This window comes from Neovison vison, chromosome 7 (genome assembly GCF_020171115.1).
Source record: "Neovison vison isolate M4711 chromosome 7, ASM_NN_V1, whole genome shotgun sequence".
Lineage (NCBI taxonomy): Eukaryota > Metazoa > Chordata > Mammalia > Carnivora > Mustelidae > Neogale > Neogale vison.
Window position 1 is genome coordinate 26583592 of NC_058097.1, and position 17974 is coordinate 26601565.

At 53.7% G+C, this 17974-nt stretch overlaps 1 protein-coding gene across 1 annotated transcript; it reads right to left on the minus strand.

Moving 5' to 3' along the window:
• Positions 1 to 896: 896 nt before the first annotated feature.
• On the minus strand, positions 897 to 12291 carry CX3CL1 (C-X3-C motif chemokine ligand 1). Its single transcript, XM_044256078.1, has 3 exons — positions 12070 to 12291; positions 5862 to 5982; positions 897 to 4104 (listed from the first exon to the last, which is right to left on the minus strand). Exons 1-3 carry the CDS (start codon positions 12137 to 12139, stop codon positions 2967 to 2969), a joined length of 1329 nt encoding a protein of 442 aa, XP_044112013.1. The 5' UTR covers positions 12140 to 12291; the 3' UTR covers positions 897 to 2966.
• Between the last annotated feature and the right edge of the window lie 5683 nt (positions 12292 to 17974).

Sequence of the window (17974 nt, forward strand, 5' to 3'; positions counted from 1 at the left end):
GAGACAAAAATATCCTTGCTCCGAGACAAACGAGAGAAGGGTGATCATAAATGGCACCTCACATGGCCATAGGCTCCAGGAGCATGAAGGGGTGGAGGGGATGCTAGAGGACGGCGGTTTCACCCCTGCCTGGCCCTATCTCCAGAGGTAGCTGCTGCTTGCGGCCCGCCCTGTCAATTAAATTATGACAAGCCTTTGATTGTTAGACAAATCCCAATCCCAAAGATATCCCAATGTGGAAAAAATGCACACCTTTGGATCCACGAAATACTGTAATAAGGGCCTGGACTTGCCTGTGCCCCCTGTTACAGTTCCCAACCTGCACAACTGTACATAGCAGCTCTTAATGCCACCCTGGGACACTGGAGGACTTGGGGACCACCAGGAGGTTAGTGTTTGGGTGTTTAGGTCATATCTATGAACACCCAAGCCCCTTGAGAAATAATCCCTTTTCGATCTTTATCTGGACCAACAGTGAGTCAAGGCAGCAAAGAGGACAATGTGGCCCAGTTTGCTCCCATGGGTCATCAGATCGCTAATGGTGATACCAAGGCCCCTGAGATGGTGCTTTAGAAGGTATGGGGAAGGGCAGGGGTGGCTTCATACGAGATTCTGATTCCTGTAAGGGGTGGGAGCCACTAGGAGAAACCTCACATCTGATTTTACACAGCTCAGAGAGAGAAAGGCCCTGCTCAGTGTCACACAGCTGGGCCGAACAGAGCCAGGCCAGGGGCTCAAACCTCCTCACCCCATCCCCAATGCTGCTTCTCCTGCTGACTGTAGAAGTTCTCACCACTTGGCCCCAGGCAGACTGTACCCAGAGATTCTTGGCCCCTCCTTGTTCCATTACCCCTGAGGCTCCCATTGCTGAGCCTGCCTCAGAAAAAGCTACGCTATTTGATTCACAAGACTTTTCCATTTTATTAGTAAAATACAAAATGGCACAGACATTGGTGATAGGGTTGGAAAAGCAAAAGGATCAACCAACACCTTCCGAAGTTCCCCCCCAAATTGTCCATGCCCATGTCCTGCTTGGGGGAACTAATCAAATCCGTGGGAGGGGGACTAGCTGCTCCCAGCTACTTTCTCACAAAAAGTAGGGGAACCCCGTCATGGGGGTCCCACCCCTTGAAGGCTCTCCCACCAACCTCAAGGAGCCCAAAAAAGTGCATTCAGACCTGCTGCCAGCCTTCTGAGCTGTCGGAAGTGCCCCCCACTAAAGCCAGGCCCCGATGTCCCAGGTCATGCCCAGTAGGGGGTGCAGGAGGGCAGGGAGGACCCACGTGGCTGCCCCCCTCTGTGGACCAGAGCTGTGTCTGCTTCCTCTAAGCATCTCTCTGCGGAGTGTCACCCACCCTGGGCTGTGGGAGGCTCCCTGTGTGGAGGAGGGCAAGGGTCACCCACGGGGACCACGGAGGAAGGTGGGGTGCTGCCCCCAGGGACCCTGAGGGGTGAGGCCAGCAGCCAAAAAGGGAACCCTGACTCTGTGCCCACAACTTCCCTCCCCCGTGGATGGCGTGTCTTTCAGAGGTAAACATGAAACCTCAGGTTTCAGTGGTGCATTCTGATCTCGTGGAAAAATGTCCTGGAAATTCCTGGCCCTGCCTGTGGTGGGCAGGAAGGTGAGGGAAGATCCTGGAATGGAGACAGCAGTGTTTTCAGAGAGCAAGAGACGGGGAAGGGGAAGCCAGGTCACAGGAAAGAAACAGCAAACAGGGGGCCTGGGCATGGGGCTGCTTCCTGCTGCCTCCCCACCCCCCGGGGGCCTTTCCCCTTGAGCACCTCAGCCTTCCTGGAGCCTTGAGGGTCCTCCCTCCTCCTCAGCCTGTCCCATGTCACTTGGGCTGTCCTCAGGTCCCTGCAAGCCTGGTGGATGCTGGGAGGGCTGCTCTCCAAGCTGGGCACAGGCCTGCCCCTCAAGCACCCCCCACCCCAGTCCCCACTCAGGGGGGCCCACGGAACTGACTCCCTCCCACAGAGCAGGACCTGCGCTTTCAGATCCCTTCCATGCACACCCCTCGCCGCCCCCCCATCCCAGCAAGACACAGGGCCCACCAATGTGCCAGGCTCCCCAATGGGTGAAGACAGGCTAAGGTGTTCTTTTGTGAGACTACAACCCGGGTGTGGGAAACCGGGTCTGCAGCAGTGAGTGAGGACCGTCAGGGTACAGGTTACTGTCACACATTTGCCAAGTCTCTTTCCTTCTGCAGACGGGAAAGCAGAGGTACGAATGCTTTGCTGGGTTGGTGGCAAACCGGGCACGAGAACCCCAGCCTTCAGACGCACAGCCGAGGTTCCGCCAACACATGGCACCGGCTGGGGAGAAGAAAACCCACCCAAGCCACCAGGTCACTTCATGTCCCCTTCCCACAATGCCTAACGGAGGGCAGAGTCTTCCCAGGAGCCGTCAGAGGGAACACCACACTAGGCTCATGCAAGAAAAGACAGGTCCCCGGCTGGGTGTGGGCTCTGTACAGGGGACGGGGGGAGATAGCACCGCAGGTTGCCGGGGTGACTGGCGACTGCAGCGGGACCAAGAGACATGAGGAGGTCTGAGGGAGTGGGCAGAGGGGGCCTGGCCTGAGGCTCATTTGTGAGATGGGGTGACCGTGGGCCACCTGGGGACGTACCAGAGGGGCTGGGTGTTTTCCAATAAATAATTGCTCATCGGGTCTGGGACGGTGTCAAAGGGAACCTCTCACCAGCCAGCAGCAGAAGTTTCCTGACTTAGGGACATTAAGGTGAGTTGCACAGGCCACCATTTCTGTCCCCAGGGGGTCAACAGTGGTCAAGAGGGGCCTCCTGGGCTATGCCCGGGAGCCGGGAGCCATTGCGTGTGGAAGATCCTGCCTCCTTGCTCCAATCATCCCAGCTCAGGTCAGGCCCTTGGGGACCAGTGGGTGTGAGGACGGGGGACCCCAGGCAGCTATCTGAGTCGAACAACTGGAGGCAGGCAGGTGAGCAGCTCACACCGGCACCAGGACATAGGAATTGCTGCCACAGCTCCGGGGGACATAGCGAAGCCCCTCCACCATGTCCCCTGCCAGCTTGCGGGGGCAGCCCTGGAGGCTCTGGTAGGCAAACATGGCCACCCCCAGGCAGAAGAGGAGGCCGAGGAAGGCCAGCAGCCCTACCGCCTGCCTCCGGGTAGCTGCCTGCGAGTCGGGGACAGGAGTGATGAGAACACCCAGCCTCTGGGGGTCCATGGTGGCATGGATGGGCTCCTCTGCCTTGGGGGTCCAGCTACCGGAGGCTACTGGCTCCCTGCTGGGAACCCCTTGAGAGGAGACGGGGACTGTGGAGAAACGGGGAGTGCCTTCAGGCCCCCCAAAATCATCCGTGTGAGCTGAAATAGGACCCATCTCCTCAGGCTCTAGAGGGTTCTCTGGCGTGGGATCGTTTCCCGTGATCCACACAGGTTGGCTTTCAGGGCCAACACTGTCCTCTGAGGCTCTGTGTGAAACGGTGGGGACATGGGCAGGGGGAGCCTGGGTAAGGAGGGTCTGGGTGGAGGGGGCCTGGGTAAGGAGGGTCTGGGTGGAGGGGGCCTGGGTGGGGGGGGCCTGGGTGGAGGGGGTCTGGGTGGAGGGGGCCTGGGTGGAGGGGGCCTGGGTGGGGGAGGCCTGGGTGGGGGAGGTCTGGGTGGGGAGGGCCTCAGAGGCCTTTCCCTCAGTCCAGAGGCCTGACCCGGGCTTGTAGGCAGCAGAACTCTGCCAGGATGTTGCGGGGGTGAGGGCAGCAGCGTTGAAAAACTCAGTTTTCTGGGAGCCAGCTGGTGCTCCTCCATCTGGAGCCTTGGGAGTGGAGGGGAACCTGGTCCCCCAGGAATCAGCCACTCCCGCTGGCAGCTCTGGGGAAGTCCCCGAGGCGCTCTGTGTCTCCTGGCCACTGTTTTCCTGGGTGGCTTTGGGCTCTGTGACTGCAGGACTGTCCATTCCCACGGTGGCCGTGGTGGTCCTGGTCTCACCCCCACCGATCTGCATCGCGAACCTGCCGCCATCTCGAGTCGGAACAGAAGTCTGGCGATCTAGATGTGTTATGGCCCTCCGAACCCATTCCGCCTCTGGATCGGCACAGAAGATTCTGTTCTTTTTCGTCCTCAGGCTACAAGGAAGGAAAACAGGGACCCAGTGATGCCCAGATGCCACGTGGAGTAGAAGCACCATATATAACGCTTTGCCAGAGAACAGACCCAGCTGGAAACCCGCTCCCACCACTCAGGAGCTGTAAGCTGTGAGCTGATTAGCTCTGGCTGCTTGCCTCCTTGAACTTGGGTGTCCTCACCTGAGAAATCAAGATCGCATACCTACCTCCTGTAGGGTGACCAGCCTCCCCGGAAGAGCTGGGACTGAGTGGGGTGAGGGGGTGTGTCCTCACAATATAGGATGTCTTGTGAAAGTCCCAGAAAACTGGGGCAAGCTGGTCACCCCACTTCAGTGTTATTGTAAAAAAAAAAAAATTCCGTAAAGCATCTGGCTCAGAGTAACAGCCAAAAATGATAATAATGTTAATAATAATGTCTTCACCATAAAGCAGGGGGCTCTGGCCTGTATTTTCTGATTGGGGGGAGCTGTCCACTGGTGCTCCCTGCTGGCAGGTGTGTGACTGGTCAGGTCGGGGAGTGGGGGAAGTGGGGGGCTCCTTTCTCTGGAAGAACTGACTCAAATGCCCTCTTTCCCACTCCTTCAGTTACAGGCTGTCCGCTGGACCTCTACCTCTTAGTGTGTATCCTCAGGGCAAAAGCACACTGAGTGAGCACTGGCCACATCTATGGGGGTCCCGCTGGGACCCCGAGTGCCATCCAAATCTCGAGCTTCTTCCGAAGCTATGTGTGGCTGGCTCTGTGCCGGGAACACGGCTCAGAGCTGATGGGAGCTTGTGCTCCACACCGCTGTGTTAGGCATTTTGCCTGTTTAAACCTCCCACCCAGGAGAAGTGGCTACCACGACCATCCCCATTTTACAGATGAGAAAACCGAGGCTCAGAGAGGTCATGCGAAGGTGCATGGCTCTGGTTTGCTGGGGAAGCCAGAGAAGGGCAGGAAGCAACCCTTCAGGCCCCCAGAGGCAAGGTGTAGCCCAGGGCGATGGCCCCCTCCCTGGGGCTTCCCACTTCCTCTTTACCTAGAAAACAGAAGCAAAAAAGTGGGAGAGTCCGGGGGAAGCAAGCCTCACCAGGAGAGGGGAGAGGTCAGGGCACTAGCCCCTGAACCCTCTTAGCAGCTGCACCGTGGGTAGAATGAAGCGCACAACTTCTTTCCTGAGCCCTGTACTTCAAGAACCTGCCGGCCACTTTCTGATTAGATGACAGGCCTAAAGGCCAGTCTGTAGACTAGCCCAAAGTCTCACGCGGATCCTGTTTCCTCCACTGTCAAGTGTGGATAATAATCTCTGCGTTTCCTATTGCAACAGCTCCCAGGCACCCTGCCAAGCTGCTTATTTGCATTATCCCCTGTCATCCTCCCAACTACCTATTTCACAGATAAGGAAACTAAGGCCCAGAGGGTAGATAACATCCACAGAGCCACCCCTGCCCCCTGTAAGGGATGAAGCCAGGATTTGCACCACATGGGGTGGAGTCTGGAGCCTGCGCTCGGCTCCGAGGCCACCGTGCTTGACGTCCCCAAGAAATCCAGCAGGTTCGACAGTCACCTGAAACACACCCCCTCAGTAGCTGCCCCAGGCTCCAGGCCTTTCAGGAAGCTGCTCCCAACCTTTACCCTGGGGGACAGATATTAAGGTCAGTGAAGGGCCAGGAGGCCAGGAGCAAGAGGAGCAATTTGCTGAGGCCCTTGGCAGGAGCCCAGATGAGGAAGAAGGATGTGGACGGGGATTGGCAGAGGCCCAGAGGCCAGTACCTACATGATGGCAGGCTTGCCGCAGGATTCTTGATTTCGCTGGTAGTGGTCTAGTAAGGCCACGGGGATCTCCGAGGTCATCTTGTTGCAGGTGACGCTGCATTTCTTCACACCATGGTGCTGTCCTGAGCCCACAGAGGCCCCCAGTCAGCCGGACTGTCCAGGGGCATCTGACTTTCCAGTCCCAGGCCAGCTCGTGCCAGCCACACCATCCAAGCCACGGCCGCTGCCTTGCACAGCCTGGGTCTTCAAGGCCCTTGACCTCAGCTCCCCTGCCCCCCTCCTCAGCAACCCCCTCCAAAAACAAAAAAACAACCCCCCCACAACTCTTTATGCCTCAGTTTCCCCACCTGTACATGAGAGTATCTACCTCATAGGGATGTTATAAAAATTAACGAAAATGGATTCTTATTTAGGAAGCTTCTACTGCCTGGTTAGTACTGAGGGTTTAATTTTTAAAATTATGTTGTCATAGTTGGTCAGTTGTACAGAAAGGAGGACAAGCCTGAGAGTGACAGGGATCTGCCCGAGGTCACACAGCCAGTAAGTGAGGGAACGGGCTCTCCTACCAGGCTGGGCTCTGGTCCCTTCTGGGCCTATGGCTCTATGCACCCCCAACCCTCCCTTTACCCCAGTAAGTCACCTTCTCAACTCTCACGCCCCCCAACCCTCCGCCCACCACATACACAGCCCCTTCCTCCCTGTCAGGCTGATGATATTTGTGGATTTCCATGACCTCTGAGACACGTCATGTGCCCACATGCATCCACACGCACCAACAAACGGAATGGCACATACGTATCCACCCCCCCCACACACACAACCACATAAGGCATAAGGAACAGACAAAAAGTATTAAATGTGGAAGTATAGCCACCTCCTGAGGGGGCTGAGGGTGCGGTCCGCTGAGCAGGGGATCCTCTGTTCTGCCGGGGAGAGCCAGGATGAGTTCGGCAGCAGTTACTGAGGGGAACCAAGGGGGCCCTCTGGAGTCCCTTGGGCAAGCTGGGGGGACAGAGGTCAGGAGGAGGGGTGGAGATGGGGCTTGCACAAGGGGTGGGGGGCAGAGGATGGCACGGAGCCAGACAGAAACCCCAGAACAGGATGAGGGGGGGTGACTCAACAGACACTTGAGAACCCAGACTTTTAAAAATATTTATTTATTTATGTGAGAGAGAGAGAGAGAGAACAAGTAGGGGGAGAGGCAGAAAAATCTCAAGCAGATGCCCTGCTGAGCCTGACGAGGGGTTCAGTCTCACAACCCTGAGATCAGGACCTGAGATCAAGAGTCGGAGGCTGAACCACCCAGGTGCCCCAAGAACCCAAATATTTCATATAAACATCTGAAGTTGTTTGCATTGCTTTTCCTCCTTCCTCCCTCCCCTAAAATGTCCAGAAAAATTTATTTGACTTGGTGTCTGTCAGCTCAAAAGGGGTATGTAAAAAATAAGGAAGAGCTTGAGTTTCAGCTCTGGGTCAAGGTCTTGGCAGCAGAAGCAAGACCTCAGAGGGTTTTGCAAAATTCTAGAGGCCAGGACTTCCAGGGCGGTGGAGTCCAGAGAACTAAATGATCTTATCCAGCCAGGTAGGGCCGGGGAGGCTCCAGCTGATCCTTACTGCTTGTGCACAAGCATTTACATGGATGTGGATGGGCAAACATGCTCTGCCTTCCTGAATACAGGTGCTTGCACACACAGACACACACACACAGACACACACACACACACACACACACACACACACACACCCCTTCTAGAATGTGCCATCTCCTCTGCCATCGCTTCCTCTTAGCCTCAGCCCACTCTGAATACGGAAGGGTGGATAGGGGCCTGCAGGGATCTCTGAGATCTGGGCCATCAAGGGGCAGCTCTAGAAGTTCCCATGGTAGGCAGAAGCACTCTGGTGCTTGGTGCCTGAGTCACGGGCTGCCTTTTCTCTCTGAGGAACCAGTATATGAAAGTTACCTTGCTGCCTTTCACCTGCCTTCTCCCCACCCCCGGACAGACTTTGTAAAGACTCAGCTGCGCCCTCCCATTGGCCCTACTGAATAGAGCCAGGAAGCCGCCCCTAGATTGGTCTGCAGGAGTTTTAGGCTACCTGGAGCCAGGGGGAGGCTGTCAGTGGACAGGAGGGGTGGTTAGGCATGGTCAGTCTGTGCTCTCAACTCTATGTCCCAGGGTGGGGAAGGCCACTGCTCACATGCAGGGCTTTAAAGACCCACAAAGGCAGCCTGTCCCCAAAGTCCCACCCTCTACTATGGTGCCTGCATACCCTTGGCCAGTCTCTATTCTTGGTTTTGCATGGGGAAGAGCTATGTAACAAACCTGAGGGGGTTTTTCTTTTCTGAAGTTTCTTTTCCATAATTGGAAATAATGCCTCTAGCCAGCCATTTACTGTCACATGAATTTCAGGAAGGCAGGCCCCTTGTCAGTCTTGGTATCACAGTGCTTCCCAACACAAAGCGGATACTCAGCAAGTAGTCATTGAGTGAAATAATGTCTCATTCTACTTACCCCTTCACCTACCTCTCCATCTACGCATCCATCCACATCATCCATCCATCCATTGGTCTGTCCATCCATCCATCCATCCATCCATCCCTTTCCTAATTCGGCCAACACTTGTCTGAATTATCTTTGAGTATCTACAAAGACCCAGGCTCTCTTGTCCTTGACCCTGAGATCTTTCTCCCATTGGTGCTGAGCTTAGAGAGAATACTTCAATCCCAATAAACACCATCAGCTTGCAGTGTTTAGTCTGTCAACCAATAAATGCTGATGTTCCCTCTTGCCTGTGCTGGATGCTATGAGGCATAATGAGATGGAGGTCTGTCTCTGCCCTCAGAAGCTCTCAGCCTGAAGGGCAGCCAAGACAGACCCAGAGTACCAGAGTACTTTGTACTAGAGTACCAAAGTACCAGAGCTTATCTTAATGAGCATCTACTGTGTACTGGACTGTATACTTAGCACAGGCACAACTGCTCTCATTAATTCCCAGCGTCCCTGCAAAGGGAGTATTGCTACCTCAATTTAATTGATGCAGAAGCTGAAAATCAGGGAGATTAAATGACTTGCCCAAGGCCACACAGCTGCTTAATGGCAGATTTTGTTTTCCTCCCAGCCTCTAGGCATCCCAGTGTTCTAAACAGCCTTAAACACCAGGTAAAAACACCATGTTCCAGAACAGACCCCCAAATGTGCTGAGATTTGCACAAGGGAGAGACCACTTCCCACTGCCAATAATCAGGGGAGGCTTCTTGGTAGAAGAATCCTTTAGGCTGGACCTCAAGGGCTGGTAAGAGGCTTACAGGCAGGAGAAGACTAAAATGTTCTGGGTCTCTCAGCAAGGTGACAGAGAGAGGGCTTGAGCCATTGCTCAGGTGTGTGTCCTGGACAAGTCACTCAGATTCTCTGAGCCTCAGCTCCCTTACCTGTAAAATGGACATGATAATATCTGTTTCACAGGGGGGTTGTGAAAATAAAGATTTTTAAATATCTGGACCCCTTAAGTAGGGTTCATGCGACAGCAACACCATTGACATTTTGGACCAAATAATTCTTTGTCCTGGGAACTGTCTTGTGCACTGTACAATGGATGTTTAGCAGAATCCCTGGGCTCTACCCACTAGATTTCTAAGCATCCCCCCACCAAAACTGATGGGACATCTGTAATAACAAAAATGTCTCCAGAAATTTGCCAAATGCCTCTGAGAGGCCAAATCACCCACTGAAGACCACTGCCTTCAAGATAGCCACAAGGATCTTCCCTTGTCTCCCTCAATGTCCCTTTCTCCAAGGGCCTTCCCTGACCCTTACTTAAAATCTCAACACCTCTCCTACAACCTTCTCTCTCCATTCATTTTGTTTTTAAATCACAGCCTGTTTTTCTGTTCTTTCTTTTTTTTTTTCTTAAGATTTTATTTCTTTGTCAGAGAGAGAATGAGAGAGAGCACAAACAGGGGGAGCTACAGGGAGAGGAAGAAGCAGGCTCCTCGCTGAGCAAGGAGCCTAACACAGGACTCATCCCAGGACCCCGGGATCATGACCTGAGCCAAAGACAGTCACCCAACCGACTGAGCTACCCAAGCACCCCACAGCCCATTTTTCTAAAAGACCAAATCATTTACTAATTTATTTTCTGTATTGTCTTGTCTTCCCCAGATGGTTCTCCACACTCTGAGGTCTGAGATCTTTACGCATCAGCCCCTCCAACAGTGCCAGGCACATAGCTGATGTCCACTATTTGTTCAATGAATGAACAAAATGCACAAGGAAGTGCTTTGTGACACGTAAAATGATAACCAAGGAAGGAACAGAGGAATTTTTATTTAAATTCTACGGGGCCCTGGATCTGACGCTCCTGAAGTTTGCCTTCCCTGCCTTCCCCATCCGCCTCCACGGCTGATCAGGGGGCAGACTACAGTAGCTTAAAACGGATTTTTTTTTTCCCTCTTTCTTGCTGGGGCTTGAGTAGGAGTGAATGCGTCAGTGCTCTGGGAGAAAATTCTCTGCTCTGACTTGTCTCTGCAGGCTGGTTATATAAAGCAGAGGAGCCTCCCGCCTCACACAGCCCCGCAAACCCACATTTGGGGACTGACGCAGCCGCCCTGCACCATCTAGAACCCCCGCTTCCTCCACCCACCCCCCACCCCCGCACCACCACCCCAGGGCCTTGCTGGGGACCGCCCCCTCCTGCAGGGGCTCCCAAGGGGGTCTCTCAGAGCCACAAAGGACAGTGTGAGCCAAGGTGAGCCTGGCCAAGTGCCAGCAGGAGGAGGCAAAAACTGAAGCTCAGAAAGGCTGAGATAGTGTATCTTCCAGCGAAGTCGGTGACCAAGATTAGGGCACAAACCTGATATCCTAAAGCCTCAGGCTAACACACAGAGTGTCCAGGGTCCCCCTGCCCCCCCAACATCCTCTCTTCATCTTATCCTAGAAAACTTTCCCCCGCACCCACCGCCAGGTTTCCTATAAGTAATCCTTCTCCTCCTACTTCCAAAATGCCTTCACAGGAGCCCCACTGCACCAGCAGCAATGGCTATATTTAAATGTGCAGCACCTGGGACCAAAGAAGGCAAGACTTCAGTCAGGGTCATGGCTATGGCAAAGCAACCCCCATCGGACTCCCTGTCTTTTAGTGCTATCCCCAAACATCTCTGGCTTCAGGGTTCAGACCCAGGAGCCCTTGGCCCCTTCTGCAACCCACCCCCACCCCTGACCTGCTTCCTGGCCTGCTGCTTGGTTTTCCACCCCATAGAGGGACCCAAAAGGCAGTGTGTTCCATGGGGGGGTCCTGGAAGCTTGAGACAATTTTCATCCCCCCAGACTTGCTGTGTGCCCCGAGGCAGGCTCCTAGCCTCTCTGAGCCTCAACGTGCCAGACGGTCTGGCTCAAAGAGTTCTCAGAGGCCATGTGGCCCACAGAGGTGGAGAGCACGCAGGCAGGCTCCCTCCTGCCCTCCTTGCTGTGTCTGCGTCCTCAGGCAGGTTTCTAGACCTCCCTGGGCCTCCATTTTAATCATGTCAGTGGGATGAACGCACCCTGCCCTACAGGTTCTGGGCTCTGGAGAGCCAGTATCGGGAGGTAAAGCATTTTCTGAGCTGTGCTTGCAGGAGGAGGACGGCAGCATGGTCGAGGTACGGGCAGAGAGACTGGGACTACAGACCAGAGCAACAGCAACAAGCCCACTCCGTGATCTGCAGTGACCTTGATCTCTACTGGTCCTAGGTCCCCTATTGGAAATCAGGGCAGGAGGAAACCCTGACTGTGACTTGAGACTCAGGAGTCAGGGTTTCAGGTTACACATTAACCCCGGGAAGGGAGACCCAGCCCACTGTCAGCCAGGGCCTCCCACCCAGTGCCCCGCAGGAGCCTCCTCAGCCTTCACTGTCCCCCTCCCCCCTACACCCCCTTTGTGCCTGGCACCCTTGTGCCACCCCTACCACCCCTTTGCGCTGCCAAGCAGTAGCCTCCTTGCTCACTGGGCCAGGGGGCAGTCCCTGGAGATTGGAAATCTTTCTAGCGGGAGGGGCAGTCCCGAATCTGGGGTCAGGGAAGAGCCCAGCCCCCTCCACCACACTCTTCTTCGGAAGGACCTACTGTGGACCTTACCCAGGTTGGGTCTGGGGGCCCCCTCCCCGGTATCGGGCCGGAGGGCAGGAGTGGGGCCGGAGGCTCCTCGACCTAGCTCATGCAGGAGTCCTCCCCACTCACCGGCCAGCAGCATGGTCAGATGGCAGAGGGCAGCCAGGCGGAGTAGCCACGACAGGGGCGGAGGAGCCATGGTTCAGGGCGGGCGGAGGTCCGCGCGGGGGTCCAGGCAGGGCCGGGGCCGGTGTCTGAGCTAAGTGCTGTCCCCTCGCTGCCTGAGCTCTGTCGCTTTTTATAATGGCTTTTTATAATGGGGCTTGCTGCCTCTGCCTCCGCCTCCAGCAGGCAGGCGGGTGGGAGGGGAAAGGAAGGGAGCCAGTGTGCAGCGGCTGGATTCCTCAGGATGTTGCCAAGGAACGGAGCCAGCTCAGGCTCTGGGCTCGGGCCTGGGGAGGGGGGGTGGAGTCTGGACCAGGCCTGACAGCATTCAGAGAGCCTTCTCTCCCCGCATGTGCAGGGGCCACCTACCTCGGGAGCGGGCACCTGGGGCCCTAGCCCTATGTGAGCCACAAAACAAAAGGACAGGGTAGACAGAGCTGGCAGCCAGTGAGCCAGGAGGGACTCAGGACCCTGGAGTCTGGGTCTGACAAGCTCTCCTTTGGTCTGGAAGAAGTATCTCTCCCACATCATGAAGGACCCCCCCAACCTTTCCCCCTTGAAGCCCCAGCTCCTAGGGGGACCTCATTCGTCCACGTATCCCTGAGCCCAGCATGGAGCCTGGCAAAACAGTAGGGGCTCGATCCAGTCAACATTTGCTGGAAGAATGATCCAGCCCAATTTCAGAGGGACAAATGGGGAAACTGAGGCCCAGAGAGGGGGTAGGGTCACCTCAGTTCGTCCAGATCACCAGGGCGGAGAACAAACTAAAGGCCCGCAGGGACGTGTACAGTTTAGGACACAGAAAAGAGCCCTGGCCGCCCGGCCTCCTGCTCCTCTACCTCTCCTTTCCACCTTTGCACCCACAGCAAGCCCTTGCTCTGGCCCCTGCAAGGCATGTCAGGACTGCCAGCCCCACCCTGGGTCACTCGGGGCCTCACAATTTGTCCTTGACTCCGCAGGCACCCTAGGGGAAGTCCTGCCTCTCCTGGGGGCCTCAGTTCCCCATCTGTGCAGGAGAGAATTGGGCTCGCCCACTGGGGAGGCAGAGCTTTGCAGCTCTGACTTCTCAGCTCCTCTTCCTGTTACAGGTCTCTCGTTCCCCCTGCGCCCCCCCCTCCCCACTGCAGGACCAGGCAAGACCAGCCAGTTCCCACCAGACCCAGGGATTCGCCTGCAGGGGTTGCAACAGACAGCACAGCCCGCTTTCACGGCCGCCTTCCCCAAAGACAGTGGCCACAATCCCTGAGACTCCAGAAGACTCAGCAGTCGCCTAGCCCAGTCTGTGCCCGAGTTAACCATGAACCCACCACTCCCATCTAGGTGTCTATGGCAACACGCCAGCCGGAAACCAGTGTGCCTGTATGCCACTGCTCCAGGCTATGGAGCCAACTGGTTTAGAGCTCCCCAAGGCCAAAGGCTCCCTCTCTAACCCAGCACCGGAGACCTACTGGGGCATGGAGGTGGGAGGCTGGACACTCCTTCTTGATGGGGAGGAACACCCCTGGCATGGGCCAGTTGTATTCAGGCTCAGGGAATCCATCCCAGCCCATGCAAATATAAAGCAGGTGACCTTCACATTGCCGTTGTCCAGCCCCTCATCTTATATCTGGGAAAACTGAGGCTCAGAGAGGGACAAGATATGATAACTCCTGCAGTCCAAGGTTCTTTCTGCTCTGTCCATGGAGGCAGGAGCAGGTGAAGAAGGGGGCAGAGGGAAGGGGAGAAAGAAGAGAGGGAGGAAGGGAAGGGAAGGGAAGGGGGAGAAGTGGGAGAAGAAGGGACGAGGGACAGAAGGGGCTGGGGAGAGGAAGGCAGGAGAGGCAAGGGACAAGTCCTGGGAAGCCCTGCACTTCATGAGGCCAAGAGCCAGGTTGGGCAGGGATTTGGAGGGTTAAGACCCTTGTTCCTCTGGCCCCAAACTCTGCTCCAAAGAAGTCTAAAAGTTCAGAAAGCAGGAGCTTTGGAATCCGATGGTCCTGGCTCTGGCACTTCTGTGTGACCTTGGGCAGCTTCCCTACCTCTCGGAGTTCACACTTACTCTGAGACAGGCACTATTGGAAGTGCGTTGTGTGATTAACTCGAGTCACTAGGACCTGGCGTGAGAACAAAACACCACTATCATGGCCCGTTTTATGGATGGGGAAACTGAGGAACACAAGAGTTAAGTAATTTTCTGAGGATCGCCAGCCAAGAAGTGGGGGAGCCCGAGTTTGCCCCAGCCTGCTGGCCTTGGAGTCTGAATTCATGACCAGGAGTCTATACCACCTCCCTCCATCCCCACTGTGAGGACGGCTGAGAACGAAGTGAGTTGATGCCAAGAAGATGTACACCAAGTACAGCTCTGCTTTTCCTTGCTCAGCCCTTGGGGACATCCCCTACCCTCTTCCGGCCCAGCACCCCACGCCCCTCCCCTGCAAAATTGGAACAGTCAGACACACTCTCTTATCAAGGCATCAAGAACTGAGTTTAGATGATTCAGTTTGGCCATGGTAACTAGGCTTTCAGATCAGTCAAGACCTGGAGGCAAACGTGAACCCACCACTTAGAAGAATCACCTTTGGCAAGTTATTTAACCTCTCTGAGCCTCAGCTTCCCCATCTGTAGAATGGGATGCTAATAGTCACGTCACCAGCTCACTCACTGGGGGAGTTCATAAAAGGAATGACTTTCACAGTGCCGGCTCGCAGGGGCCATTAGTGTTTGCCATTAAGCCCCACTGTGTGCCTGGCGCCATGGTGGGACCGGGGACCCTTCAAAGGCAGATACATCGGTTCTCGCTCTAATGAATCCCAGCTCAACAGGAGAGAGAAGTCCTACCAGAGACTCTGAGGCTGGGAGAGGGAGAGAAGCCTTTCTTCTTATCCAGGAATCAAGGAAAGCAGGAGTGAAAGATGACGTTTTGATCCAAAGAAGGGCAGACTTTTGCTTTCTTTTACGCTATTGTCTTGAAAATTCTAAACTGAGGTGTCTGGGTGGCTCAGTCAGTTAAGCGTCTGGCTCTTGATTTCAGCTCAGGTCAAGATCTCAGGGTCCTGAGGTCAGTCTTCGTGCGGGGTGTGGAGCCTGCTTGAGATTCTCTCTCTCTTTCATTCTCCCTCTGTCCCTGCTCATGCGCGATCCCTCTTTCTCCAAGAAAATTAAGAAATAAAAATAAGTTTTTAAAATGATAAACAACAAAGAAGAAGGAATGCAACAAAGACCTTTCGTATCTCTGGCACCTAAACTCAATGAAATGCATCTTCCCATATTTGCTTCATTTGTGGAGGGGTTTTTGTCTTCTTGTTTTTTGTTTTTTGGGTTTTTTTGGCCAAGCCATTTCAAAGTGAATTATGAGTGTCTGAAACTTTGCCCCTAAATCTTTTAGCATGTATTTCCATAGTATGAAGATGCGCTCTCTCACATAAATATACTATTATCCCACCTAACAAAATTAACAATAATTCTTAAACATCATGTAACATTCAGTTAATAATTAATTTTCTCCACTGTCCCTTAGATATACTTTATAGCTTCGCCTTCTTTACTCTCCTTCTTTGTGTGTCCTTTCCTTCCCTCCTCCTCTCTTACTTTTATTTTTTGAACCAGGATCAGTCTGAGCTTTATGCCTTGCAGATTGTATTTCTTTTTGGTCTACAGCAGACCCCCTGCTCATTTTTCATGGCATTGACTTTCTAAAGAGCTTCAAGACTGTTGTCTTTTTTTTTTTGGTCCCAGATGTATTGAAGATATTAAAGCACAACAGAAGAGATTTAACTGCTAGGAAAAGACTGTTGCCTTATACACTGTTCTCATTCTTAATTTATGTAAATGGCTTTCTTGTGACATCATCCAAGTCATTCCCCTAACCTGTGCTCTTCCTGTAAACCGGAGTTAGATCTATTAGACCCCGGCTACATATACTTGGCAAGAACCTGGTATGAGTAATACTGTGTAGTTCGAGGTGCACCTTACATCCACCACGGCAAACAGGTTGTTCCGCCCTCATGGTGAGTTGATGCATAGCCAACCCTAGATCTCTGGGTGGAGAAGGGTCAGCCCCCTTGTGATTTGTAAGTAAACTGCCCTGTGTAGACGGGCTGGATTTTGACATACTGTTCCAGGCACAGGGCAAAACTAACCTACCTTTAACCAAGGTAAAAAGGGAATGGGGAATGGTCTGATGCCATGGGCTCTGAGGGAGGCTGTCATTGGACACCTGGAAGCTGGAGTGAGGAACCAGAGTCCTGTTAAGGGGCAGAGGGGAGCTGGGGAGGTTCTGAGCTGAGGACTAATGAGAGCAACAATCAGAACAACCCTGGGCAGCAGGACAAAGCGTTTCCTCGGGCACTTAGTAGAGAGCAGGGGTTGGGGCATCTCCGCCCACACCTTCCTTGGGCAATCTGCCAGCCTGCCTGGGTGCCCCAGGGAGTAGGCAAGCCTGCATATTCTTGTGGAACATGAGGGACTTCCCTAGCCCCTGAAGCAGAACAGAAACAGCTGTGGGGAGCACGGCAGAGCCCCCAGGACACTCCTGTGGGGCTCCAGGATGGAAAGAGGGACAGGGTGACCAGTGAGATGGCCACCTCATCCCAGACCCCCCCTGGGGGAACCGTCCTTCCTAATTCTTCCCCGCTTCACCCCACTCTGCTCAGCTCACCTCTTTGGTCCATAAGGAGAGCTGCTCACATGCACTTGGCCCTCCTCCCTGTCTGTGCACCTGCCTGGCCATACCTTCTTTTATACTGTGGTAAAATATCTGTATCATGAAATTTACTCTTTGACCATTTCTAAGTCTTCAGTTCAGTGACATGAAGTACATTCCAGCATGTGCAACCATCGCCATCAACTGTCTTTAGAACTTTATCATCTTGCCAAACTGAACCGGGGGACCCATCAAATCATTAATTGCCACATCTCCCTTCCTCCAGCCCTGGCAGCTGCCAGTCTGTGTTCTGTCTCTGAGACTGTCCCTACTCTAGGAATCAGACAGTGTTTGTCTGTCTGTGACCTCCTTAGTTCACAAATCATCAGGGCTCACCCGTATTGAAGCAGGTGCCAGCATCTCTTTCCTTTTCAGGGCTGAATAATATTCCATTGTACATGTACACCACATTTTGCTTCTCCATTCACCAGTCAGACACTTGGGTTGTTTCCACCTTTTGGTTATCGTGGAGATTGTCGCTGTGAACACAGATGTACAAATGTCTCGTCAAGTCCCCGCCTTCAATTCTTTCCTGTTTATCCCCAGGAATGAGATTCTGGGGTCACATGGTAATTCTACCCTTAATTTTTTGAGGAACTGCCGTTCTGTTTTCCACAGTAACTGCCCCCACTTTACCTTCTCTCCAATAGGCAAAGGTTGCCCTTTTTCTGAACTCTTGCCAATCTTGTCTTTCTTTATTTTCAAGTCATCTCTATACCTAGCACGGGGCTTGAACTTACAGCCGAGATCAAGAGCCATGCTCCTCACACCAATAGATTGAATTTAAATAAAAATAAATAAAATTTTAAAAAAGACTAAGGGAAATAAAACTTTTTTTGTCTTTTTTAGAATAGCTTCATATCATAATGTTTTGTGTTTTTTTAAGATTTTATTTATTTATTTGACAGAGAGAGAGATCACAAGTAGGCAGAGAGTCAGGCAGAGGCGGGGGGGAAGCAGCTCCCTGCTCAGCAGGGATGCTGAGGCAGATATGGGGCTTGATCCCAGGACCCCGGGACCACAACCTGAGCCAAAGGAAGTGGCTTAATCCACTGAGCCACGAAGGCGCCCCACATGGTAATGGTTTTGATTTGCGCTCTCCTGATGATGAGGGATATGGAACCTCTTCACATGTGCTTGTTGGCCATTTGAATATCTTCTTCGGAGAAATACATATTCAAGCCTCTG

Excerpts from the sequence above, each read along its gene's own strand:
- CX3CL1 (XM_044256078.1), bottom strand. The coding sequence starts at position 12,139 with ATGGCTCCTCCGCCCCTGTCGTGGCTACTCCGCCTGGCTGCCCTCTGC. Across the intron at positions 5,983-12,069 it reads TCTGACCATGCTGCTGGCCG|GACAGCACCATGGTGTGAAG; the intron begins GTGAGTGGGGAG and ends CTGTGGGCTCAG. Across the intron at positions 4,105-5,861 it reads TGCGGCAAGCCTGCCATCAT|CCTGAGGACGAAAAAGAACA; the intron begins GTAGGTACTGGC and ends CCTTCCTTGTAG.